This window comes from Hippocampus guttulatus, chromosome 11, assembly GCF_054856545.1.
Source record: "Hippocampus guttulatus isolate MCC_2025c chromosome 11, RoL_Hgut_1.0, whole genome shotgun sequence".
NCBI classification, from domain to species: domain Eukaryota; kingdom Metazoa; phylum Chordata; class Actinopteri; order Syngnathiformes; family Syngnathidae; genus Hippocampus; species Hippocampus guttulatus.
Genome location: NC_141271.1, coordinates 14,228,332 through 14,252,835, shown reverse-complemented (window position 1 = coordinate 14,252,835; position 24,504 = coordinate 14,228,332). Strand labels below are relative to the sequence as shown.

At 42.0% G+C, this 24,504-nt stretch overlaps 4 protein-coding genes and 1 non-coding gene across 5 annotated transcripts; 3 read left to right on the top strand and 2 right to left on the bottom strand.

Annotated features, from left to right (window-relative positions):
- The first annotated feature begins 183 nt into the window (after positions 1-183).
- mpc2b (mitochondrial pyruvate carrier 2b) lies at positions 184-5,013 on the top strand. Its single transcript, XM_086123682.1, has 5 exons — positions 184-614; positions 2,185-2,225; positions 2,863-2,947; positions 3,168-3,279; positions 4,147-5,013. The coding sequence occupies exons 1-5, from the start codon at positions 521-523 to the stop codon at positions 4,187-4,189; spliced, it is 375 nt and encodes a 124-aa protein (XP_085979808.1). The 5' UTR covers positions 184-520; the 3' UTR covers positions 4,190-5,013.
- Positions 5,014-5,772: 759 nt separating this feature from the next.
- On the bottom strand, positions 5,773-8,584 carry rpl24 (ribosomal protein L24). The gene is made up of 6 exons (XM_086123680.1): positions 8,441-8,584; positions 8,240-8,315; positions 7,837-7,947; positions 6,447-6,583; positions 6,171-6,234; positions 5,773-5,904 (listed from the first exon to the last, which is right to left on the bottom strand). Exons 1-6 carry the CDS (start codon positions 8,443-8,445, stop codon positions 5,824-5,826), a joined length of 474 nt encoding a protein of 157 aa, XP_085979806.1. The 5' UTR covers positions 8,446-8,584; the 3' UTR covers positions 5,773-5,823.
- On the bottom strand, positions 6,858-7,039 carry LOC147198230 (small nucleolar RNA SNORA23). Its single transcript, XR_015102388.1, has one exon. It is a non-coding gene; the product is annotated as a small nucleolar RNA SNORA23 (small nucleolar RNA).
- Positions 8,585-8,677: 93 nt separating the features above from the next.
- cep97 (centrosomal protein 97) lies at positions 8,678-15,648 on the top strand. The gene is made up of 11 exons (XM_086123675.1): positions 8,678-9,049; positions 9,527-9,669; positions 9,754-9,912; positions 10,014-10,115; positions 10,643-10,756; positions 10,822-10,988; positions 11,143-11,307; positions 11,409-11,596; positions 12,354-12,879; positions 13,093-13,168; positions 14,296-15,648. The coding sequence occupies exons 1-11, from the start codon at positions 9,016-9,018 to the stop codon at positions 14,713-14,715; spliced, it is 2,094 nt and encodes a 697-aa protein (XP_085979801.1). The 5' UTR covers positions 8,678-9,015; the 3' UTR covers positions 14,716-15,648.
- Positions 15,649-16,808: 1,160 nt separating this feature from the next.
- LOC147198227 (NXPE family member 3-like) lies at positions 16,809-23,895 on the top strand. The gene is made up of 6 exons (XM_086124523.1): positions 16,809-16,976; positions 18,397-18,540; positions 19,688-20,466; positions 21,224-21,294; positions 21,376-21,582; positions 22,809-23,895. Exons 2-6 carry the CDS (start codon positions 18,451-18,453, stop codon positions 23,369-23,371), a joined length of 1,710 nt encoding a protein of 569 aa, XP_085980649.1. The 5' UTR covers positions 16,809-16,976; positions 18,397-18,450; the 3' UTR covers positions 23,372-23,895.
- The last annotated feature ends 609 nt before the right edge of the window (positions 23,896-24,504 follow it).

Below are 24,504 nucleotides of genomic sequence, written 5' to 3'. Positions count from 1 at the left end.
CGTGTGTGTGTGTGTGTGTGTGTGTGTGTGTGTGTGTGTGTGTGTGTGTGTAAAACCCTCCCCTTCCTCTTCTACCACGGATCTTGACCAATCACGTGCGGCTTTAACCGAAGGGGGGAAAAAACAGGAGAAAAAAAAAAGTCGGCTCCTATTCGGACCGGCTCCCAATGAGGAGCCGGCCCCCATCGTTCACTTCAAACAGCCGGCTCTAAGAGCCGGCTCGTTCGCGAACGACCCATCACTAAAAGTCACCTCTTCGTGTGGGTCAGGGAGAAGCTAATGACAGCTAGCCTACCATCGCTTGCTCGCACACATTAGCGGACAAGCCTCATAGCATCCCTTCGCTTGATCTTGAAAGCGATCTCATCTTTCAGTATTTGTAACGTCGCAAAAAAAAATTTACAATAGTGTTAGTACGAGCTGTTTCATTGTAGCTAGCGCCTTGTTTAGCCTAGCTTCTAGCTCTGAGTGGTTGTCATCTGCCCCCTTCTCTCCAGATACCAAACCGCTATTATTCATCATGGCTGCGTTGAGAGTGTCTTATCACAGGATTCTGGACCGGATTGAGCATATGCTGCCTGCCAAACTGAGACCCTTGTACAACCACCCGGCAGGTAAAGGGAAGTTTATTTGCCGCCATTCCGATAAAAAAAAAAACAACAACTCTTAAAAGTCGTGATAATTTAAAATCCGTAATTAATTAAACTAACACCGAGATTTGAGATAACTTGTCTGTGTCTTTGATGTTGATAATCTCCATGTAAAAGCAGCAAGTAGATGGAAAGATGAGTTAAACTTTAAGCAGTGAGGCTTTTTTATATCCACAGAAGTGAGCATTCAATGCAGAAAACTGTACATTCTCCCTGGATACGAATGAGATACGAGTGGTGTGGTAAGGTCACAACCACACAGAAAAAATGATTGATGCCAAGTTTGAAGTGTGCTGTTTCCATTCCATTGTTTATTTTGGGGTGATACTCATTTAGAAATATGAGAGGAGCTATTGTGTTCACTCTCAGCAGCACATTACTCATACATCAGCATAAGCAACATAAGGGGGAGAGTCCAAAAACCTTAACTCACATTCATACTTGGGGGGTGGCGTGGGGGGTTAATAGTCTAGTCTTTGTTGTTTTTCCCCGGTCCAAGGGTATTGGAATTGTGCAAGGACAAGGTATGAAGGGGCGGCCGCAAAGAAACACCTCCCTCCCAAATGATTTGCAGAAACAGAGTCCTCTTTTTGTGTTAAGGCTTCACCACTGGTGGTTGATATGATAGAAAAGGCAGGGCTTCCAGTCTTTTATGGGCCTCCTCACCTTTCTTAGTCTCAGTAGCACAGAGACTTATGTTTCTAAAATGGAGTACATGCATACCAGCTTTTAGCATCTTCACCAAACTTTAAAATGTGAGAGACTATGACACAGGCTTCAGACTGCCACATAATACAAAGAATGTATTATGTAATAGAAGATAGGTTAGTTGCTCCTCTATCAACAAACTTTAACGATTCTAACGTTTACAGTTGTCGGCCCGACCCATTTGCAAGCAGACCGGAGGGAGGAAAAAAAACACTCTCGATTCCCCACACCACAGTGTAATTGCTCAGGTTATCTTTTCGAGACGTCCAACAATCTGGTTTTTGCTGACTTTAATTGGAAGAGAGGAAATAATCTCAAAATACACCTGATTGTCATTTTGTTTGTATGCCGCTTTTCAGGTATTTAACACCTCATGGACCTCCCCGCTTGCTCTCAGTCGTCTTTGATTTTTCACAATAATAAAAATATTTTAATACCGCATTGTTTTTGGAAAAAAATCAAAACACTGTAGTTCCCAAACACAATTCAAAATGTAGACGTTTGTTAAAATACGTTATTGTTTGTACTGCGCTGGGGCATAATTTAAACCATGGAGTCTTTTGACTGTATTACGTTCCCAACAACCAAACCAGCAGGTTTTTGGGATCCCTTATAGTTGTCTTCTCCTCTGTGCTGCAGGGCAAAAGCTTTGCTGTTAACTTTTGCATCGACTGCAATGTTTGTGTTCTGGCCAACTGGATTTCGGTTTCACCTGATTGCAAATATGAAGTTTCTTTTGTCTAAAGAGAAATCCTTCAAATACGACTGCCGTACAAAATAATGTCCAGAGGAGGCTAATGTGATTTTTCTCTTCTTCTGTTTCAAGGTCCAAAAACTGTGTTCTTCTGGGCTCCGATGTTCAAATGGGTAAGTGGTTTGTCCCCCCCTCCGCTCATCAATTGTGTGTCATGTTTCGCATTACAGTCAGTGCTAAGATCAGCAGTACATTGTTCCCTCGCTACATTGCAGTTGATCTTTATCTTTTTAGAGTATACTTACTATAACCCCTCCCATGTAGGAAAGGAGTGCCACCGTTGCCTCTGCACTTTTTAACTTTTATTGAATGGTGGGAGAACAGTTAAACACAAAAGCACACTCGCAGAGGAGCTACTGTCTGCCACAGCTCACGCGCCGACTCTCACGGACAGACTCACCAATGTCATATGCTTTAAAACATACAATTTAAAAACAATGTGGAAAAAAACGTGCCAAACAATTTTGTATTTTGATTTTTTTTCCCCCCTCCATATCGCCCAATCTGAGTTTCAATGTATATAAAACGGAATAGATTAAAGGATGAAAGGATAAGGGACCGTTAGATCGCATCAGGAATGATGAAATAACAGGTTTGAGACTTGACCCTTGTGGGACTCCGCTTGTCATTTTGGCAACAAGAGACATACTGAACCAAATCAAGCCTAAATGATTTGAGATTAATTTTGCAACTTTTTGAATGAGATAAAATAATACATTTAATATAAATGTGGTGGCTTAACCTTTTCAGGGCCTGGTTGCAGCTGGTTTAGCTGACATGACACGGCCAGCAGAAAAATTGAGTACCTCCCAGTCTCTCGTACTAACAGCAACAGGTAAGATGAAACTTCAGCTTCAAATAGTTAAGGATCAAGTGTAGGTATGCATTTTTGTGGCTTTTTTTTTCCTGTTTTAATGGATTGACGCAAAAGTACATCGTGATTCTACCTTTTTTTTTGTACTGTATTTTTCGTCAAACAAACGTTATCTGATAATGTTATGGACAAAACAGACTGTCTAACTCATGTGTACATAAACTTGGCCCTCGTCGACCAGGCCTGATCTGGTCCAGATATTCGCTGGTCATCATCCCAAAGAACTGGAACCTGTTCGCTGTCAACTTTTTCTTGGGCTGCGCCGGAAGCTCCCAGCTCTACAGGATTTGGAGGTGACCACTGACTATACCTTTTACCTTTGTCTGGAGTAGATACAGTACCAGTCAAAAGTTTGGAAACGCCTTCAAGTTGAAACAGTTGCAAAAGAATGAAGAAGTCAAGACATGCATCTGTCAGCAAACCGCTTCTTCAGGCAATCATAAGTGTTTGTAACACTAGGGAGTGTTTAGTGCGTCCATGTTTTTGCGGGACGCAAATTTTAATTCCTCGTGCACTTACAATGAACAGCCAATGTTTCTTGCGGCAGAGAAAAAATTGCTGTTGTCATTTTGAAATCAGTGTTGTAGTGGTGACTTGCGTTTAAATCTTTCATGGCTCATAGCGTCGCGAAGCAAACTAGGCAGTCATTTGAATTCGCTGAACATATAATCTTCAAACTTCACCTTTTTCTTGACTAAGGTAGGAAGCCCTTCTCTTCTCTGATGCACACGTAGTCAATATTGGAGATACTGTCGCCTAGTGGTGAACACTGTTATAACAACTGAGGGCTGCTCAGCTATCACATTAAAAAATGTATTTAAAAAAATTAAGCAGCTAATTGCCCATTCCTGGACCAAAATTACCCCCCCTCCACACACACACACATATGCTTTAATCACATTTCACTTTTTCATCATGTTGTAAATGTGTTTCAATACCCCCACAATTTTCAAGCGTAACATATATAGAAGATTCACAATCATGGGATGAAAAATAAAGATATTTCTCTCCCATGAAAAATAAAGATATTTCTCTAAGTAAGTTGTTTTAAATACTACTCCCACACACATTGCAACTTATTCAAAGAAACTTGTCATTAAACCGCACTATATTCATGTACTGTATATTCTTCATTGTGCGGCTCTTGTGTCCCTGAACAGATACAATCAGGATCAGAAGGCTAAGGGGGCAACAGAGTCCTGACCGTCAACAGTGAAGTAAGAGGTCAACTTCAAGCCGGGCCACCGACTGACCTGCGCCACATGTCCCTCTCGTTATTTGTACATCATCACGTCACCATTTCCACCTAACATCCATGCCAGCAACATGATTTGACCATATTTAGCTATTTTCCTGCTGGAAATGTGCACTTTCCCCAAAAGTTCCAAGTTTATTCAGGGTGTGTATATTTACCATAAAAAAAAAACATGGTCACCAACGCACACATTACTTGTTTAACAAGTAGTTTGATTGTACATTGTGTTTGTATATCATTTTAATGCGTAGCAATCATTACCTCATGCAATCATTTCCCCAAAACATGTTTGGTTTTGAAGAATGTGTCCAAAGCCGTTGAAGGGCATCATCATGTTGCTTTTAATTGCTTATTTATAATACTATGATTAAATTGCTTCATTTTAATAGCTTTAAATTTGTGAGAAAATAATCAGGTCATTGCTTTAAATTTTTCTATCTCATAGTGCTAACTGTTTAACACCATTTCTATTAAACCCGTGCAGCTTGTTAGGCTACACAAAGGTTGCTTGCTAACACTGATACTGAACTGCTTATATCTAAAACCTCTTTGCGATTAGGAATTTAAAAAAATATATATTTGTGTATAAATCAACTTATAAATCATGCCTTTGCCCCCACCGTAATTATAATCCCCTCACTGTAGTGGCGATAAGTGATCGGACTTTAATGTCACCTGTTCTGCTGAACGATAGAGCAAATGGCACTTTGAGGCACAGTGGAAATGTAATGCCTGTTACGTATGGTGTGGCTAATAAATGCTGTTCAACAAATACAGCTGATTTGTTGAGTCATATGCAAACCTATCCCTATTTGTAATGCCTATCAAAATGTCTGCAATTAGGTCAAAGAATGGTCATAGGGTGTATGTTCACAGCATTATTTATTTTGATTATTCATCGGAAATATATATTTTTCTATCTCTGACAGCTGTCTATATTCTGCAGGCGGAAAAAATCGATTGTTCTTCCATTGGATGGCAAAAGGTAAAATGAACCTGTGTAACCAACTACTTCTGTTCTTTATTCAACAGAGTAAGTCATGGCTCCCAGCAAAAACATTTGTGACTAAATTGAGACAAAGTCATGATTTAAGTATTCATACATATTTTTGTTTGGTGGTTTGGTTATCCATGAGATTTAAAAAAAAAAAACTTCTACAACCTTGGCTCAACGAAGGCTTCAAAACACTAATCAAAGTACACTAATCAAATTTATACAAAATTTCATTGAGAAGCAAGTTAAACTTAGTTTTTTTTTCTTCATATTGATTCGGCCAAACTTTTTTCTCTTGCACATCAGGTTTTTATAACTTATGATCGTTCCACCCCAGTGTGTTTGTATGCCGCCGACTCCCATAGCGGCAAGCAACACGATAAACAGGAGAGGAAAGAAGCAGCGTGAATGAATGTTGATGATGCATGTAAACAAATATACATGAAAATGACCATTTATCGAGTCCAAAATTGAATGCTAAGTCAATGTAGTGATTCTTGTGACAGGACATGTTTCAAAGAAGAAAAAATGCCCAGATGATGGTTACCCATAAAATTTTTATTCACAACCAAAAATGAGGAACGGGGCTTAGCGTTTTCCACCAACACGGGGCGCGTTCACCTTCATGGGCTTGGCGATCTTAGGCTTCTGTGCAGCCTTGCTGGTAGCCTAGAGGACAAGGGCACGGAAACACTTATTAACCGTGAGAATTCATGGAGACATTAGTGACAGAATAAATGAACACATAAATCATGCAGAGGCAATTGAACTACAATGACCACCACCATTTCACACATCCAGACTTTACATTTACATAAAACAAGCTAGCCTCAAAGAGACTTTCTCAACAGTACACCAACCTTGACATGCATCTAATTAATTACTCATAATTATGTGCATTGCATATCCGCCTTCATGTCAACCGCGGCTCTCACCTTAGTACTGGGGGCAGCGGGCTTCTTGGCGGCCTGCTTCGCCTTTTTGGCCTCCTTGGCAGCCCTAATTAATTAGAAAGAAAATGAAGCATATTTTACTCCCATCTCAATTACAGTGAACCTCGCCGATTTGCCAGGGTTCCCACTCTTGAGATTATTTCCAGCACTTTTTCCATCTGCTACAGTTCAAGTCGCAACATACTTAATGTAATACAATGAAACCACCAAAACAAACAAATACTTCTAAACTTACTTCACGCTTCCCTGTGCTCTTACCTGATTGCCTGCTCTCTCTGGGCCTTGCGGACCTCGGGCTTCTGGTTCCGTTTGGCCATGATCTCAGCCAGGGAGGCACCAGTGATGGCCCTCTGGAACTTGACGGCACGGCGGGTACGCTTCTTGCTCACCTCTTCCTATTAGGACATGAAATAGTCGCTAGTACAGTGAACCCCCATGAACAGTGATTCACGCTGATGCCACCAGAGCAGTGTTGTTCTTGCTTCGGCCCTAGCACAAAAATGACTGACCAAGTTTTTCAGTGAATTACACAGGACAGATTCTATGGAAAAAGAAAAAAATCACAAATTATCTCATGCAAAACTAGTGACTATTCAAGGGTTCTTTGGACTAACCAATCAGCCAAATTTAAAATAGACCAAGTTTTAAAACAATGTGTAGCTTATTTAGGCATGTGGGAGAGTTTGGAGGCTGGCCATTGGTAATGTGTCATTAACAACAACAAAGGCCAGTACTATGATCTCCGTGTGTTCTATGGCTGTGGGGTGTGGAGTGAGTCCTGATGCACAGCCTGCAAAACACAGCCCAGCAACAGCACATGACACGGAGGGACACCATGCACACCGTCTCCCCACAGCCAAACTATCGATTGCCTACTGGAGAAGTGTGATTTGCACATTTTTCTGCAAAACCAAAACAATTTGCTGAAAAATCCATCTAATCTAAATAATGTGAAAAAAAAAGACGAGAGATGAAGCAATGTGGTGGACAAAATATATTAAACTACCATATTTTGACATATAGCTTCCTCAATAGCTTTGTATGCTGTACATTTTTTAAAATTTGATTTGAAAACAGAAGTAAGAAGTTATTTATCGATTTAATAAGTAGGCAACTATTGTTTAATTTGTGGAAAAAGGCACATGGTGCTTATACAGGTCATATCTGTTTAAACAGGACATTAAATAAATTACCATCACCCTAACAACATATTTCAGATGCAAATCATGCCAAGCGGAATCTATTCAAGAGGTCTATTTTATTTTTAATAAGTGTAATAAGATCTTTTTCTGACCAACATATTTTACAGAGAAACCCGACCCAGTGGGGTGTTTGGTCCCCATCGTGAACTAACTTTTGGAAAATCGATACTTTCACATGGGGTCCCATTGGACCCCAATAAGAATATATTGCTGCTGCTGCTTCAATACAATGCCCTTAAACCTGAAAGCAATTGAGATTTTAGAAGCTGATATTAACTCTTGAAACACGGGCAACTGTTGTGTTTTTCATATTTGTGAAGCACGTAACAGAAACCACCATTCAGAATCCGCTCGGAAAGATGAAGTTACGTTTGAGCGTTCTGTAGTCAATTTTAAAGAGACATAAATAAGGCAAGACGGACTCTTAGTGGCTTGTTACTACTTACAGATTGTCCCTTCTTGTGCTTGCGTCTGTACAGCACTGTCCAGTTGATCTGTCGAGGATTCCTCTTGGCCAAAAATGCAGACTCGCATTTGGCGTTCAAGAACTGGAACACCTACAAAAATTGCATTAGAAGATCAAGCTGGAGGACTGGACGCATATTTGTTACGCGTGCTCGCCTTGCAACAAGCGGCTACGGAGGCTAGATAGCATACATAGCATTTAGCGTGTACCGGCTAGGCCTATTTCAGTTAGGCGTCTCTTCTTTAACCTATCACAACGTTAAAAGCACATCAAACATGCATACCATGCATACCGTTCATTTTAGTGAAACTTAAGCCACATCGTGGACACCAGAAGTGCCGAAACAAGACGCGCTTACAACGAGGACACTGCTTAACGTTTACCTTCCCGTCTATCCTGGCGTATCGGCGGCCATGGCCGGGGTATATTTTGTACCCGCTGAAACTGCACAACTCGACCCTGAAAACGAAAAATGTAGGTGATCACTGAAAGAAATGTGTTTATTTATTCGATTAAATGACATGATAATATGACATCGTCTTTTAAATGACGAGATGGTGTATGATTCTACTCGGTAAACTCACTTCATTACGGCTACGAGAGGGCTCAAAACCGGAAAGAAAGACGGCGGAAACGGAAGCCGAATAAGGAGACTATACGTTCGTTTCTAAACTAAATATATATTTTTCCCTAATCGTTTGAGGATGGTCAACTAAAATATATTTAACGTAAATGTATTGACTGAAAAAATACTCATGACTACGCAAGAGGATCAGTTTGACATCCGCGCGAGTTTCGTGTAGTTTTAGGTAGGTGTATCAGAACAAAACTTTCAACTCGTATCATTACTAAACGTTTTGACAACCTAACTCAAATAACACGTTTAGCACTCTTGCAACATTTCGTGGCGTTGCACCGTTTGGCGCCCCTTCGCCGACCACAAACAATGAGCTGGAAGTGATAGTGTGTAGTCTTTCAAGATATATTACACTAACTGTCATAAAGAGAAGCGAAGTGGTTGTGAACTACATTTCCCAGGATGCTCCTTAGCGAAACTGAACTTCTTTGCTAGCGACGGACGCGTTTGTGCCTGAGTATTGCAGCCATTATTCTAAGCTAACATTAACCGGCTATTTGTTTGTGAGTGTGTGGCGACGGAATGGGGGTGTCAGATTTACAATTTGATACAAATGGTAAGTATGCCACTTGTGTTCTAATACAAGCGTTTTTGTTGCATGGTTAGTTTCTGTGACTGTTGAGTTCCAGCCACCGTCAGCTAACGTGCGTTGTTTTCTTTGGGAGAAGTGAGATACTTGGAAATACCAACCTGCTGTTGTACGTATTGACAAATAGCGATGATTTTCCCCCTCAGCCTCTTTTCAAAGCACATTGTATTTAATCGCACATTGAGCTGTAATAATATTTTTGTCATGCTTATACGTCTCTCAATCTGAATGGCCACATCTTCTGACCAATTTAACTTAAACCAAACAATTCTTTAGAATGAATCCACTTTATTAAGTCCAGCGCTAGTAAACATCGTTAACCACCATGTCCTGTCGTTTACTAAACCCTCAGTCAAGTATTCGCACACCATGTGTATGTTCAATGGCTTCATGACATTCACAATGTTTAACCAATGTTCATGGTTTCATTCCCTCCCCCAAAAGGGCCTGTGGTAGATCTTTCAGCTCGGGGTATCCGGAAGATTGACCCCAGTTTCATTTGCTCTGAGGATACACACACGCTCATCCTGGACCAAAATCAAATCATGAAACTGGACTATCTGGAAAGGAACCCAGGCCTTCAGCAGGTGCGTAAGTCATCCCACCCCTGAAGTCAATGTAGGACAATATTCTTCATGCCGCATGTGTGTCCTTGGTGTTTTTATGTTTAGCTTTCTGTAGCCAGTAATCGCCTTGTCAGGATGATGGGTGTATCTCAGCTCAATGAGTTGCAAGTCCTCAATCTTCCCAATAACAGTATTGGCTACATTGAGGGACTACGGGACCTACCCAACCTCAAATGGCTCAACCTGTCCGGAAACGCAATTAAGGTAAAGATTTTCTGACTTTATGGTACAAAATATAAATAGATTAAACCATTACTTTGTCTCTCAAATGTATATTTAAGTTTGGGTTTTTGTTTTTTGCACAGGTTATTGAGCAGCTGAACAACTGTGTTTCTCTTCAACACTTGGATCTTTCAGATAATAGCATATCTAACATTGGGGATATGAGTAAACTTGTGGCGCTAAAGGTAAGGATATAATTATTCAATGAAACATTGTGATTTTTTTCATAATGTGAAACAGTTGGCTAAATAAAATTGCTATAACATGTTATTGTCAAAACATATCAAGATCACGAAATATAGCTCCCTTTTTCTTTTCTCACTGAGATTAGTTCATGCTTAGCGGCTGGCCTTGTCTCATCCAAGTGAGCAACTGTATATCTTGCCTCATATACTGCTGGGCTTTCAGTTTTCCTGGCATCTGTTTTCATGACCATTTGGGGGTAGGGGTGGCTAGCTTGAGCCTTGCAACTAAAGTGACCTCTTGTGGGAGCAGGGCCCACATTGTGTGGTGGAAAGCTCCTGCTGCTAGGTCAATTACAAATGAGAATCTGTCGTCAATTAGGGTTGAACGATTCAGGAAAATAGTTAATTGCAATTTTTTTCTCTCAATATTGCGGTTGCGATTTAATCTTTAATCCTTGAATGCAATTTAACAAATACGGTTTGAATGATCGAATGCTTGGCTTTTTTTTTTTCCTCCAATTTTGCAGACACTACTCATGCATGGAAACAGCGTGACAACCCTCCGAACTGTGCCTGCCAATCTCCCTGCCAATGTGTCCATCCTGTCGTTAGCATCCAATGAGATAACAGATCTCAATGAGGTATGCATTCCTCTTTCATCGTGCATTCGATGTGCACTTTTACAGATGCTCACTTTTGGCCGTAGGTGGCACACCTGGCCCCCCTCTGCAAACTGGAGCAGTTGTCCATTATGAACAACCCTTGTGTGATGCCAACCCCGTCACTGCCTCGCTTCGACTACCGGCCGTATGTGATGAATTGGTGTCTGAGCCTCAAAGTTTTGGATGGTTTTGTGGTGTCCCAAAAAGAAGGGTAAGTACATTTTTGCTGTCTTGCTATTCACTATCAAAGGCATGGAGAACATACACAGCATTTTTTTCTTTCAGCTATACGAATTGCTGGTGTCAGGCTGGAACTTCTTATGTCTTAAGACCCTCATTTGTATGTTTTTTTTAACCAATTCCAGACTGAAAGCGGAGTGGCTGTACAGTCAGGGAAAAGGTCGCTTCTATCGACCAGGCCAGCATGTTGAACTGGTTCAGTACCTTTCCACCGTTTGCCTCCGGACCACTTCATCGCCCTTGGTGATGGCAGAAGATGCCAAACTGGAGAAGATCCTGAATAAGCAGAGGTAGAAACCCAAGCCTCGTACGTTGCTTTGTCGCTTGTTGGAAATGGAGTATTCAGCCACAAAAATCATGAACGATAATCATCATGATTTCCTTTCCCAAGGCTTCACCAAATGCAGTTGTTAGAAGAGACCCGCGGGGAATGTCCAAGCCCTCCTCGGCCCACTGAACTAGCTGTGGAAAGGGCAGACACTTTGCCGACATCACCGCAAAGGAACACTGTAGAGGCCAAGAGCATAACAACAACACTACCACCACCACCAGTTCCTGTCCTATGCGATCTGGAAAGAGGCAAGACGAGGTCTTTAACTAATTTTGAGGAGCGGTTTTTGCAGTGTATACCAGGGACCTGAAGCAAGGCAAACAGTTGGGGCAATTTCAAACATATAAATTTAAAATATGCATTTTTTTTCTTGCTTAACGGACTTTCTGCAACTTCACTTTAGCAGCTAGCATTTTGGCATGCAACATAATAATATAGTAGGTTCATGGCTGTCCGTTTGTGAGTTTAGACGAGCTACAAAACAAGCAGCGGTGTAACAAAAAACGGTTCGAATCTGAAAACCTGTATTAATAGTGCAAGCCTTGGCGCTGACAAAAAAAAAAAGACTTCACGAAACAAGTTGAGAAATGAGTAAGTTTGACTTATTTTCTTTTGAAGGGTCCATTGCCACCTCAGATGCCGCTGAGCTGGGCTCGCGGCAGTTGAAGTGCTTGTGCTCTTGGAAGAAGTTATTGGCTTCTTGGTAACTGTTGTGATAGCAAGTGGGTCCCGTGCGCATGAGCCGCTAACCTTGTTCTGTCATCGATCACTGCATAGAGTTTTGAAATGGGCGGCAGTCGCCCTTCTGGGTCTGAATCAGACATTCGGGTTTGGTCGCTATCGCATTCTCAAGATTGCTCCCCAATTTTAATGTATTCATTTATTACTTTTTTTATGCAAATATTTTAAAAAATATTGAAAACAAATCAGCTAATCTTCCATTGACGAACCATAAGTATGCAAAGTGTCCACTAGTCATCATGTGCTTTGGGTCTTTCCATACAGGGCGATCGGTGCAGTTTAACACATGGATGAGCTGTGACTCGTCCAGCCCTTCACTTCCATGTATAAGCAGCCCACAGCTGGGAGAGGAGAACCTCCGTTTGGAAGATGTGCAGACCGACGAGGACAAGCTAAACAGCAGCATGCTATCTTCCGAGTCCACCTTCTTGCCCTTCACACCTCTCTTCGAGCCCGGGCCGCCAAACTCGGACAGCGAGGACGAGACGGAGACGTTTGAAGCCGACTCGCTGGCCCCCAGGCGTCCGTCGTCTCCCCAGTGCTCCCCCCCATCGGATCAGCGCGATAAGGAAGACTCTGTCACGGCACATTTGGAAGCCCCAGAAGAAGAAACGTTCTCACATTTGGTCAATGAGTCAGAGGAAGCCACAAGAGCAGCCGTTAAGATCCAGGCATGGTGGCGGGGACGGTACACTCGGTGTTGTCACCCCAAGGCCAGAGAGGTGCGCAGTGAGATCCGCCTGCGCCGGATGCAAGATCACATCGTCTCCTTGTCATTAAAATTCGACAGGTACCCTTCATAGACGTATACTGAACATGCTTTTCATTGGACAAAATATTAGATCCACCTTACACTTACATGTACTACTGTACAACCGCAATAATAAATGTTGCCTAGTTGACCGTCAATCAAAAGTGACCATTATAAAGGCGGGATTTTTCCCACACTTTTTGCATTACATTCCATTAACTGAGAACTGAAATATTATACTTTTATCTGCAGGGTGCAGAAGCAGTGTGAGGAGGAGAGGTTACAAAGGATGGTCCAAGAGGATGCGGTCAGGTTTCTATGGAAACAGGTGAGCTGACTTACTTTTGTGTACGTCTTTGAGTTGGTGGCTTGTGTATAACATGGCTTTGAGTTTGTGGCACGGCCAACGACTAGTTGGCACGTCCGCCTCGCAGTGCAAAGGGCGAGGGTTCAAATCCGGCCCCGGCTTTCCTGTGTGGAGTTTGCGTGTTCTCCTCGTGCCTGCGTGGATTTTCTACGGGTGCTCCGGTTTCCTCTCACATTCTAAAAACATGTATGGTCGGTTGATTGGACACTCTGAATTGTCCGCAAGGGTCATGAGTGTAAATGGTTGTTCGTTTTAGAACCAGTGACTTTATCAATGCGATTGTTTGGCAACCCGTTCAGTGTGTCCCATGCCTACTGCCCGAAGAAGCCTGGGATCGGTTCAAGCACGCCCGCAACCCTCTTGAGGATAAGCAGATCAGATCGTGGATGGGTAGATGCATTTGAGTTGTGAGCCATGTTTGTGAGTCGGGAGTTGAGAAACACTCCACCTGTCAATCACAAGCGACAAGCGTATGGCAGCTTGCCAATCAACAGCCTGCATGAGAAGCAGTCTATCGTGGTGTGATAAAGTATTTAACCCTGGAGAACCCACCGGGTCAAATTTGGCCCCTATAAATTCTGCTGCTCAAATGCTACCCTTAAATCCTAAAGGGTCAAATTTGGCTGTAATCCTAAATTAGGATTCAAGCATTGAATATTTGAATAAACATATATTTTGGTGTTCAGTGAAAATATAGCAGTCATTTAATGTATAATTCATCATTTTCCAAAGAGGAAAAGGGTTCTTGGGTTCTCCAGGGTTAAATGAAAGGTCAAGTTTATTTCACAACAGATTTTGGACTTCAATTTCATTGGCCCTTCATTGGTCATAGATATTTTTTTCTGAATCATTATAGATACACATTACAATGCATGTTCAAATTTGTATTTTGCAAGCTTTTGTCGTTCTACTCTTAAAAACAAAAACTGAGTGTCTCAAAAAGTTGATGTGCTCAGGGGGAAAAAAGGATAAAGACATTTATTTTTAATTGGCGTCGAAAATATGTTTACAGACACATAAATCAATATCTGATGTTGAATGGTGGTGTTGATACTACTGATTGCGTATTTATTTTTGACTCTGCCCAGCTCCAGTCCATGCAACAGTGGAAGCAGTCTGTCGAGGAGCAGCTGGCCAGTCTCACTCATGTCTCCCCTCCTTCCGGACCGTCTCCGGCGGCGGCTCTTCCCGTCGCTAGTTGCACTGCAAACCAAGTGGCCACGGACGTCTCCTTCCCGGACTCGGGTTTCCAAATGACGACAAACGAGGAGCAGGCCGCGTCTGAGGACAGCTTCCTGAGCAGCGGGACTGCAGAATCTGTGATGACTGTGCGAGCGCCCGTAGGAGGCGTGGACAGCACGGACTGCAGCCTCCTAGAGCAGTACGCCACCTCCTTGCAGCAGAGGGAGGAGGAGGAAGAGGAGGAGGAGGCGGGCGAGGATCGAGTAGTCGAATCGCGACCATCCTCATCCCTGCGAACCGAAGATGACCAGACAGATGTCCACTGAAACAAACTACAGCGTAAGAATGTTATATTTGCCCACTGAGGCATGCCTGAAGACTGCACTTATATTTATTGTCTGTCGCCCATGCGAGTGAGCGTTTATTAGCTCAACACATTCGACCACTATCATACACTGCTCACAAAAATTCAGGGATATTTAGCTTGCGGGCAAAAATTCAGGAGGAACCTAATATGCACTGTAACTGTTACACCTTCCCTTCCCTAAACATATTACTCCACATGACCAACTGTTCAATGATTCAGCGGTTTTTGCACATCTTGCTGTTTTCTAACAAGTGACTCAACGATGTTTGAAGTGTTTGATCCACGAATTGACCAATATGTTTTGTGGTTCAATTAGAATTAGTATTTAAACGGTCGTCTTCATTATGTTGTTCACATTTTGACACGATGAGACCGAGATGACACCTAACAATGGATCAGCAGTACCTTGCCATTGCAAAGCTTCCAAAAAGCCACTGAGTTCAGAGTGTCTCAGTGTTTCATCATCAGGTTGCAGCAGAGACAAATACCATTAGACTGGAAGAGCCACAGAAAGGCACAGGAGTGGATGTCCTTGGGAATGTACGATACTTGTCAATTCATGAATCGTATATTTGTTATGAATGTTGGTGTTCAGCTCCTTGTGTGACAGCAGCAAGTTGTGTACGGGATGAAATATTGAACAGATGGACATGTGCATTCAGAAATTTTGAAATGGTCAACCCAAGTTAATCGGTAAAGAATATAGTGCAATTTAGAAATTAGATTCAACCTGAAATTTTAACCAAAAGTCAAATAACCCAAACTTGAGTAGTGTCGTGCATCTACTGTTGCATTGTTTCTTCTACCTCTTTTGGTGATAGAATATCAACCTGTTTTCTTTGCTGATATGCATACAATGTGATTACATTGCAATAAAAAGCAGATTACTGTACATGTGTTCACTGGATGTGTTTCATTTTCAGAAAATAAACCAACACAATACATCCACATCCAAACTGCAGATGCAGTGGAACTGCCAAAGTTGAACATTGGTTCACTTCCACCAAACCAGCGATTTTCTATCGCGCCTGTACGCATTTGGGTCTCAAGTTAGCTGTGGTTTATTTCCAGGGGTTCTTAAATTTTTTTTAATGTTGTGGCCCAATATTTTTCTGTCCAAAGTGACCCAGGGCACATTCACATTATTATGATTTGTCGTGCCATTTACTATGTCTGTAATCAATAACTGAAATCCACGTATCGTTTCAAAATCTAAACCGATATGAAATAAACAACCTTATGGAATGTGATCATCAAAAAGACATTTAGTGATGTGTAAAATGTGACACGAGATGACAAACAGGCAAAGAATTCCTGAAATAAATTAAGCTTAGAGTCTGAAGTCAAGCTTATAACCAAATAATAGTTGTTTTTGTACAACCAAAAACACATGAAACATGTTTTTCCTTTTTGGTGAGGGTTGTCATAACCTTTGCTTTCTCTTTTGCTTTTTAAAAACACATCCATGATTTTTACTGTTAGGTTTCTTCAACTTATTGTATACAGTTCAGGTAAATTACTGACTGATGCTTTATCCCCCCTAGCGGCAAACATCAATATTGTAACAGAGCATCATTTGATCAACAACCGTCGTACTGATTTGATAACTAATTGAATTTGTAACGCTACCACGCAAAGCCGTTTTTTTTTCTTTTGCGGAGCGGCCCAAAACCATGAAGACGTTTAATAGCCAGTAAAATAACCTTCAAATCGATCCCGAAACACACAAACGGGAAGCCAATTCGGTGATTTTAAGATCAGTGTCATGTGCTCCCGCCTTCTGATCACGCGCTGCAGAGTTCTGAAGCAAGAAAGCAGAACAAATTTTTTTCTGGGCCAAATATAGAGAGAAAGATCCCATTGTTCTGCGACTACACTATTCCTTTTGTATCCATTCAAAATATGAACCCTCCATGAAAATACATTTTAGATTTGAAAAACAGAGTATGGTAAGGTACAAGTTTCCAATATTCAATAAAGTTTTCTTTTGTGGGGTTGATGCGGAAGTTGTGAAGAGAAGCAGCCAATCACAGTCGACGATAAGCAAACGAATATGTCATTTAACCGAGTCAGTCGTTGTGCTTTGGGATTAGTATGAATTGGAATTTGGATTTGGAAATGCATTTGTAAGATTTGCCAATAACCAGGAGGCTCGTATTTTGTAGCGGAGCGATCCGTGGGCTCCTCCATCCGCTGGTAGCGGACAGACCTCAACCCTGGGTAATTTATCATGTTCTATCAGTACTGTTTTTTTTGTATGTGTGCACTTATCACTATCATTACTATGATGATTATTTTTTTTATAACATTTTCCATAATAAGGTCTTCTTTACCTCTTGTCGGTGCCGTCAGTAAGACGCATACATTTATTGACTGCGGAGTTGTTTTCGCTAATGAGAAATTTTAGGTAAAAATTTCCAGATTTTCTTCTCTCTCTCTCTCTCTCTCTCTCTCTCTCTCTCTCTCCATTTATCTAACTATATATATATATATATATATATATATATATATATATATATATACACAATACAATACATGCTGATTTATATAGCGCTTTCACAACAGCGGCAGCTGTAACAAAACAGTTAACATAAAGTAAAATAATAAACACAACACATAACATAAAACATGGACAGTCGTGCAGTCCTAACCTAACTTGCCTCGTAATCGTGCCTCTCGTCGTATCTCGTTCTCGTGTTCTGTGCATACATTGTTTGTTTGTTTGTTTGTTTATTTGTTTATTGAACATATATAGTACACACAATAACAGGTTGACAAAAGTCAAACAAAAATTATGAAAGGAAAATTAGAAAGTAGATAAAAGAAGAAAACACACATCATCACAGTTGTATGCTCAAAGGAGTAGGAAGAAGTAAGTAACTTATCTAGTCCTACCCCTTATTTTGTAGCAATTTGAATTGATCATTTTTCAAAACAAAGAAGATATAAAATATATATATTTAAATATATATATATATATATATATATATATATATATATATATATCATTCATTTATTCACAGAACTATTCATCCATCCATAATTTGAATTGCTGAACCTCACCATGGTCACGGGCGTGCTGGGGCCTGTCTTAGGGGGAGTAGGCGAGGCACACCCTGTACTGGTTGCCAGTCAATCACAGGGCACACATAGACAAACAACCAGTCACACTCACAATCACACTCAGGGACAATTTAGAGTGTTCCATGAACCAACCATGCATGTTTTGGGAATTTGGGAGGAAATCGGAGTACCCGGAGAAAACCCGCAGCTTTAGGGAGAACATGCAAATCGAACCCCAGACCTCTGCACTGTGAGGCGGATGTGCTCACCAATCGACTACTCTATGTAGTTCACTTGTGTATTTAATATGGAGTTTTGGAATTTCCCTAGTGTAGCAGCTAAATTCTTATTCTTCAAGTTGGTGCTGCCTCATTTACTCAGTCAGTACCATATTGTTTCATTCATATTGTGCCATATGTAGTATGGTCACCTTGTAAGGTTACCAGTAACCTGGTAACCTTAGTCACCAGGTTATTTCTTGTTTACTGGAGAATTATGGATGGATATGTGGAGCCAATTCGTTTCAGAGGTACAATATTAGATTTTCGTTTTGTTTTCTCTCCCATGTGTCTTCAAGGTGGTGTGATGACATCATCTCCAGAGACAGTGGATTAACTCAACCAAAGCAGTCATGCAGTCCGGAAATGTTTTGAAATATGGCCTCACCATTATCACCCTGTTTGGTCTCATCTTCTTGCTGCAAAACATCACCAATGGCCAGGTGAGAGAAGTTAAAATCTTTTCTTGCACGCTATACTGTCACCTGAACAATATACCCGCTCTCCAACAAATACATATGTTTAAAACTGCAAGCAGCAGTGAAAGGCACCGATGACCAATCAGAAGTGCTGTCATAACAATTGCTATCTGCAGTGCTGGAAAAATGCATTGGAATGGAGAACCACCCAATCTGAGTTGAATTTCGCAGTTTCCCTAGCATTGGTAATGACCAAAACCATTTTTTTAATTATCTCTCGTAGTTAGTAAGCTAGTATGTAAACAGTCTTTAATCAAATGATATTTAAAATGCTTAAATATAATCATCCTTCTCATCCATGAAGATGAATCTATTCAAGAACAATTATCAAGGTCTCATTATTTCTCCACTGATATGTCAAATTATTGAGCTCACTGAAATTGAAACATATTTAAGAACTTCATGGTAGTGGATGCTGTCTCTACGACAGGTGGCCATAGAGACATTTCTATTTAAAAAGCAGCGACGTTGTGATTAGAAATGTCAGCCGGTGATGCTGAAGGAAGCCAGGTCTTAAAAAAAAGTCTTAGCAAGAGGAATAACGCGAGCTGAATGAATGCAATGTTAATGAATGATTTCAAACGTTTCATCGGTCGGCTAAAGCAATAACATCCAGGGAGAACATCATTAACTCCGAGGTTAAAATGTATTATACAGTTGCATCACTAAGATTGCAACAAATACTGTGATTTTATAAATAATGCATTACAGCCAAAAAAAAGTATTGCTCAGCATTGTTATTTATTCTACTGTTTATTATCGCTGTCTGCTAAAAAAAATTTAAGTTCACTGAATGACTTCAATAGATTCTTTGTGTTCTCCTTCATCTACTGTTTAGACGTGCGTAGCTAAACTACCCCAATGAAAGCATGATTTGCAGTCCTCTCCAATAACTGTTAAAACTATCCTTGAAACATGAGATACTGTTTCCAAAAAAAAAAAAAAAAAAAAAACGCAAAAAATTAAAATAAAAACCCACCATGAATCCAATGTGTCCCAAATTTCCCACGACACACCCGATGATCTCTCACTGAACGCGTGTGTGGCCCGGCACACTGGTTGCAAATCCCGACCGTGATTCACACTGTTGTTCAAAATGTCATCTCTTCAGAACTGGAAGTATCACACAATGTCGGCGCTGTACAAGTTCCAGAGCCGGATCCAGTCAATCAGCTGGAGAAGGTTGCCAACGTTTCACCACAATCACAGCTTCTGTTCACATCTGGGCCAGCCACCATCATCCATAGAAGAGTTGGAGGAGCAGGACCTGTTGGACCTCATTGCCTGGCCCCAACTGCCCTCTGGTTCCGCACTACCCACCCTCTGTCAGACAAGTGACCCGGCCCACAGCCTGTTTACAATCGTCCCCTCCCAAAACAATGAGCGTTGGTATGTCGGCGACCAGCTGCAAGTGCTGGTCCACCTGCACGACTTCAAGGGCCGACCCAAACGGTACGGCGGCGATTTTCTTTTGGCTCGGTTGCACTCCCCAAAATATAGGGCGGGTGTTGCCGGCCAGGTGGTGGACCACAAGAACGGACTTTATTCCGCTCGGTTCCCGCTGCTGTGGGAGGGCTCGGTTCAAGTCGAGATCATGATGGTGCACTCGAGCGAGGCCGTCGCCGTGTTGCAGAGGCTGAGGGAGAAACGGCCCGATCGGGTTTTCTTTGTCAGCCTCTTTCGCCTCGGCTTTCTTTCCGAGACCACAGTGTGCAACATGTGCCTGCCGCAGGACCAGGGGCAGCTTTGCAACTACACGGACCCTTACTCTGGTGAGCCGTGGTATTGTTACAAGCCCAAAATGCTCAGCTGTGATGTCAGAATCAACCATGCCAAGGGAGGCTACCTCAAAAACATCATCACCAACAAGGAAGCTTTGCTCTTCCAGAGGTTTGTACTATAAACTCAAATTGATTGATTGACAATAGCTGCTCAAAAGGTGTTTCAAAGGAAACAAGCTGTTGAGACCCAAATCACCTTTAGGGATTTTGAAAATTCATCCCTTCAATTGTTTTTATCCCAATCTGATGTTCTGCTTGGAAAATGAACACGCTTTGGACCCCAATTCATGGTTTGGGTACTTGCCGCAGGCGGAGAAGGAAACAAGTGATAATTTTCACTCTCAAAATGGTGGCTAAACTGAGTTTGATGTCAGTGCAACTTCATTGAGAAGTTCTTGATATGATAAAAAAACAAATAGAATTGTCCTTTTCAAATCCACAGTTTCGCTGGGCTGAATGCATGCGTGTTAACGTGGTGAAATGCGCTTACATCACAGATGCGCGAGAAGCTGAAGGGCGATGTACGTAAATGGTCAGTATGGTGTGGTGCTGTGTCGGGGCACCAATCGATTCAAAAATGTTGTCACAGCCCATAAAGCCCCATTTGGGGTACTTTCTAGTGTCACAGAAGGACAGGATTGAGATTATTAACTCATTCAGTACCAGCCAATTCTGGACCAAGTCTGAAAAGACGTTTGAAAACGTCTTTGGGAGTGAATGAGTTAAGGATGTGGTTGGTCCTGTTGTAAATGATCACCCATAAAATTGTCTGAGCAGAACTCTTGATACACATAGTGTCTCATTGTTCCTATTGCTGTTGCAACTTTTGAAATAAACTTTTTTTTTCTTTTTCTTTTTTACATCAGCGAGGTGAATGTCAAAGTTCCCATCCACGCTTCCACAATGGACACCATCACCGTGCTGCCTTCCAGGAAAGGTACTGCAGCGCTTTAGAATAATAATTCACTTTTTCGGGAATGGCTATTTAGTCACGTCATTGTATCTGCCGTCACCGAAGAAAGTGCTAGTCAAAAATCGGATCCCGTGAAGCTGGCAACATCCGGTTACTACTACCAGGACTCGTGGAGGCCATTGGTTGGTGTCACCATGCGCCAGTTTGACGAGGCGTCTGCCATCACTCAGTGTTTGACCAACAAGGTGGTCTACATGTACGGCGACTCCACCGTCCGCCAGTGGTTCGAATACCTCCTCAGTGTGCTTCCAGGTGAGCGCTTCTGTCTCATAGCGTTGTGGCCGTTTGGTTCAGATGGTGGACAGAGAAGGAAAAAGGATTCAAACTCTACAGGATAGATACTTGTGTCACATTTGAGAATTATGTATTTTGTATTTAATTACCTAAGTGAGGGCGGTCCAGTGGTTAGCGCGTCGACCTCACAGTGCAGAGGTACCAGGTGCAATTGCAGCTCCGGCCTCCTTGTGTAGAGTTCGCATGTGCTCCCTGGGCCTGCGTGGGTTTTTTTCGGGTACTCCAGTTTCCTCCCACATTCCCAAAACATGCATGGTAGGCTCATTGAACGCTCTAAATCAGGGGTGTCAAACTCATTTTTGTCGCGGGCCACATTGTAGTTACAAATTCCCTTGGAGGGCCGTTATGACTGTGAAATTTGTGAAGCCATATCAATGTTTAACCAAATCCATATATTACATACAGCGAACAACAAATAGATGGCACCATCAAGAATAATATATTGTTCAAACATTGTAATTATTACATTATACAGTATGTTAGTAGAGTCGCTCCACAGCACGTGCAGATTGGCATCCTTCGCCTAACATCCAAGAATGACAAGTTGAGCGAGGTGTTTCCGTCAGCCATGTATCGGCATGTTTTATTGAACAGGTGGAGAGGAGAAAAAGGCGTGTGCCTTTTTATAGGGCCGACCACATCACTCACTATGAAACAAGAGTAGAGCTATATTGCCCTCTACTGGCTCAGTCGTAAAAGGCAATCATACAATCCCAACACAGTATGTGACAATTTGAAATTTTGATTCAGACTTCAGCAAGCATCATGGAAGTTGACGTGCTCGAATTGCTTTCGCGGGCCACATAAAATGATGTGGCGGGCCAGATCTGGCCCCCGGGCCTTGACTTTGACACCTGTGCTCTAAATTGCCCCTAGGTGTGAGTGTGAGTGTGGATGATCGTTCGTCTCTGTGTGCCCTGCGATTGGCTGGCAACCCGTTCAGGGTGTCCCCCGCCAACTGCCCAAAGACGGCTGGTATACGCACCAGCGCCCCACGCAACCTAAGTGAAATTATCCTTAATGTTCGGGAAATTTAATGTTACACCCCATTGGATTTTTTTTCCAGTAATTTCTTTTTTTCTGACAATACTGCAGTCATTCCGTACCGTCCGTGCCACTATAATGTGTTCTTGCGAAAGCTACATAACTACCCAATTGCTACTGACCACTTGTTTCCTCTGCAGAGATGAAGGAATTCAACCTTCAGAGTCCCAAAAAGGTGGGGCCCTTAATGGCGGTGGACAGCACCCACAACATTCTGCTAAGGTACCGCTGCCACGGCCCACCCATCCGCTTCTCCACCGTCATGACCAGCGAGTTGCGCTACATCGCCAACGAGCTGGACGGCCTCTCCGGCGGTCCCAACACGGTGGTGGCGCTCAGCATCTGGTCTCACTTCAGCACCTTCCCCGTGGAGGTGTACATACGTCGCCTTCGGCATATCCGCAAGGCGGTGGTGCGACTCCTGGAGCGGGCGCCGGGCACGATGGTGGTGATCCGCACGGCCAACCCTCAGGCCCTGCAACGCGACGTCAGCCTATACAACAGCGACTGGTTTTCGCTGCAGCTCGACATCATACTGCGCGCCATGTTCAAGGGTCTTGACGTTATGTTGGTGGACGCCTGGCAGATGTGCGTGGCGCACCGTGAACCTCACCACCTACACCCTCCTCGGGCAATTGTCAAGAACATGGTAGACATGATGCTGTCCTACGTTTGTCGTGATGGGACCAGGAACATTGTTTGATTTTCAAAACCAGGTTGAAAATGTGAAAGGGACCTCACCGGAAAAAAGATAGAAAGATGTAATTGAAGGAGAGTTATTAATGTATACATCTATTTATTTATCTATATTTTTTCCAAAAGCTTTTTCTCTGATTTTTAATTTCCTAAAACATGTTTGCCTTTTTAAACGTATTATTTGAATAGTAGGATTTACATTATACATTAAAGTTGCAATTTAATGAGAAAAAATATTTCAGTTTGGTGAAAATAATTTCTTGTCAAGTTTGGCATCCACCAATTAAAAATCGGAAATACAGTAAGAGTAATATTGCTGTAATAAATATCTCAGCAATATCCTGCAGGAGGAAGATGTTCAAATGTGTGGCATAGCATATCAAAATACACATACAGACTATATTATTCTGTACATTTTGTAAAGTGATGATCATGGAATTTTCCATCAGATTCTGTGCTGCAGAAAAGAACACATAGTAGGAAGCAAAACCCCAAATATACTCAGCACGAAATCTGCATAATTCCAGACTGCCTGAAATGCAATAAATAAGACTCCACTCCAGAAACAGTCCAAACTGAAACTCACTTAAAGTCCAAGGGGGAACATGGGGGAAAAAAACAGGGAGAAGGGAAAATCCTCACAGGACAAGAACACAATATAGAATCATACAATCAAAAAGAAAACCTGCAAGAGAACACGTACTTCACACAAATCGGAAAGGCTTTGAGTGTGGTTAGAATGTAATGGAACTCTCACATTCTCGTCATAGAGTTAAATGGTGTCAGATTGAATTTCCGAACACACCCTTTGCGTCGCTCCCTGGAGGTCCTGCCACATGGGTGAGGTTACATCCTCTTTGGAGCCAATGTGATTCTGGGAGTGAAGTGCCAGGAACTGCTTATTCCTTGATGAAGTGGTCCCCAACCTTTTTTCTGTCATGGTCTGACTGATATTTCATGGACCGGCAATCTTCAGTTACACTCCTGCTGTGGTGATAACATACACTTATATATCCTATATCACGGGTGTCCAAACTTTTTGCTCTAAGGTGGAGAAAAATCTGAGGGATGCAAAGGCAGGTTTTATTTTTTTTAATTTTAATCTCTCAAGCACACCAAAATCAGTCAATTGCATATTGT

Coding starts and splice junctions, on each gene's coding strand:
- cep97 (XM_086123675.1), top strand. CDS start 9,016: ATGGGGGTGTCAGATTTACAATTTGATACAAATG. Junction 11,597..12,353: donor CCTATGCGATCTGGAAAGAG/GCAAGACGAGGT, acceptor CTTTCCATACAG/GGCGATCGGTGCAGTTTAAC. Junction 12,880..13,092: donor TTGTCATTAAAATTCGACAG/GTACCCTTCATA, acceptor TTTTATCTGCAG/GGTGCAGAAGCAGTGTGAGG.
- mpc2b (XM_086123682.1), top strand. CDS start 521: ATGGCTGCGTTGAGAGTGTCTTATCACAGGATTCTGGACCGGATTGAG. Junction 615..2,184: donor CTTGTACAACCACCCGGCAG/GTAAAGGGAAGT, acceptor TTCTGTTTCAAG/GTCCAAAAACTGTGTTCTTC. Junction 2,226..2,862: donor GGGCTCCGATGTTCAAATGG/GTAAGTGGTTTG, acceptor TAACCTTTTCAG/GGCCTGGTTGCAGCTGGTTT.
- LOC147198227 (XM_086124523.1), top strand. CDS start 18,451: ATGCAGTCCGGAAATGTTTTGAAATATGGCCTCACCATTATCACCCTG. Junction 18,541..19,687: donor AAAACATCACCAATGGCCAG/GTGAGAGAAGTT, acceptor TCATCTCTTCAG/AACTGGAAGTATCACACAAT. Junction 21,295..21,375: donor CGTGCTGCCTTCCAGGAAAG/GTACTGCAGCGC, acceptor CCGTCACCGAAG/AAAGTGCTAGTCAAAAATCG.
- rpl24 (XM_086123680.1), bottom strand. Junction 7,948..8,239: donor ACGCCAGGATAGACGGGAAG/GTAAACGTTAAG, acceptor CAATTTTTGTAG/GTGTTCCAGTTCTTGAACGC. Junction 6,235..6,446: donor CAGAGAGAGCAGGCAATCAG/GTAAGAGCACAG, acceptor CTAATTAATTAG/GGCTGCCAAGGAGGCCAAAA.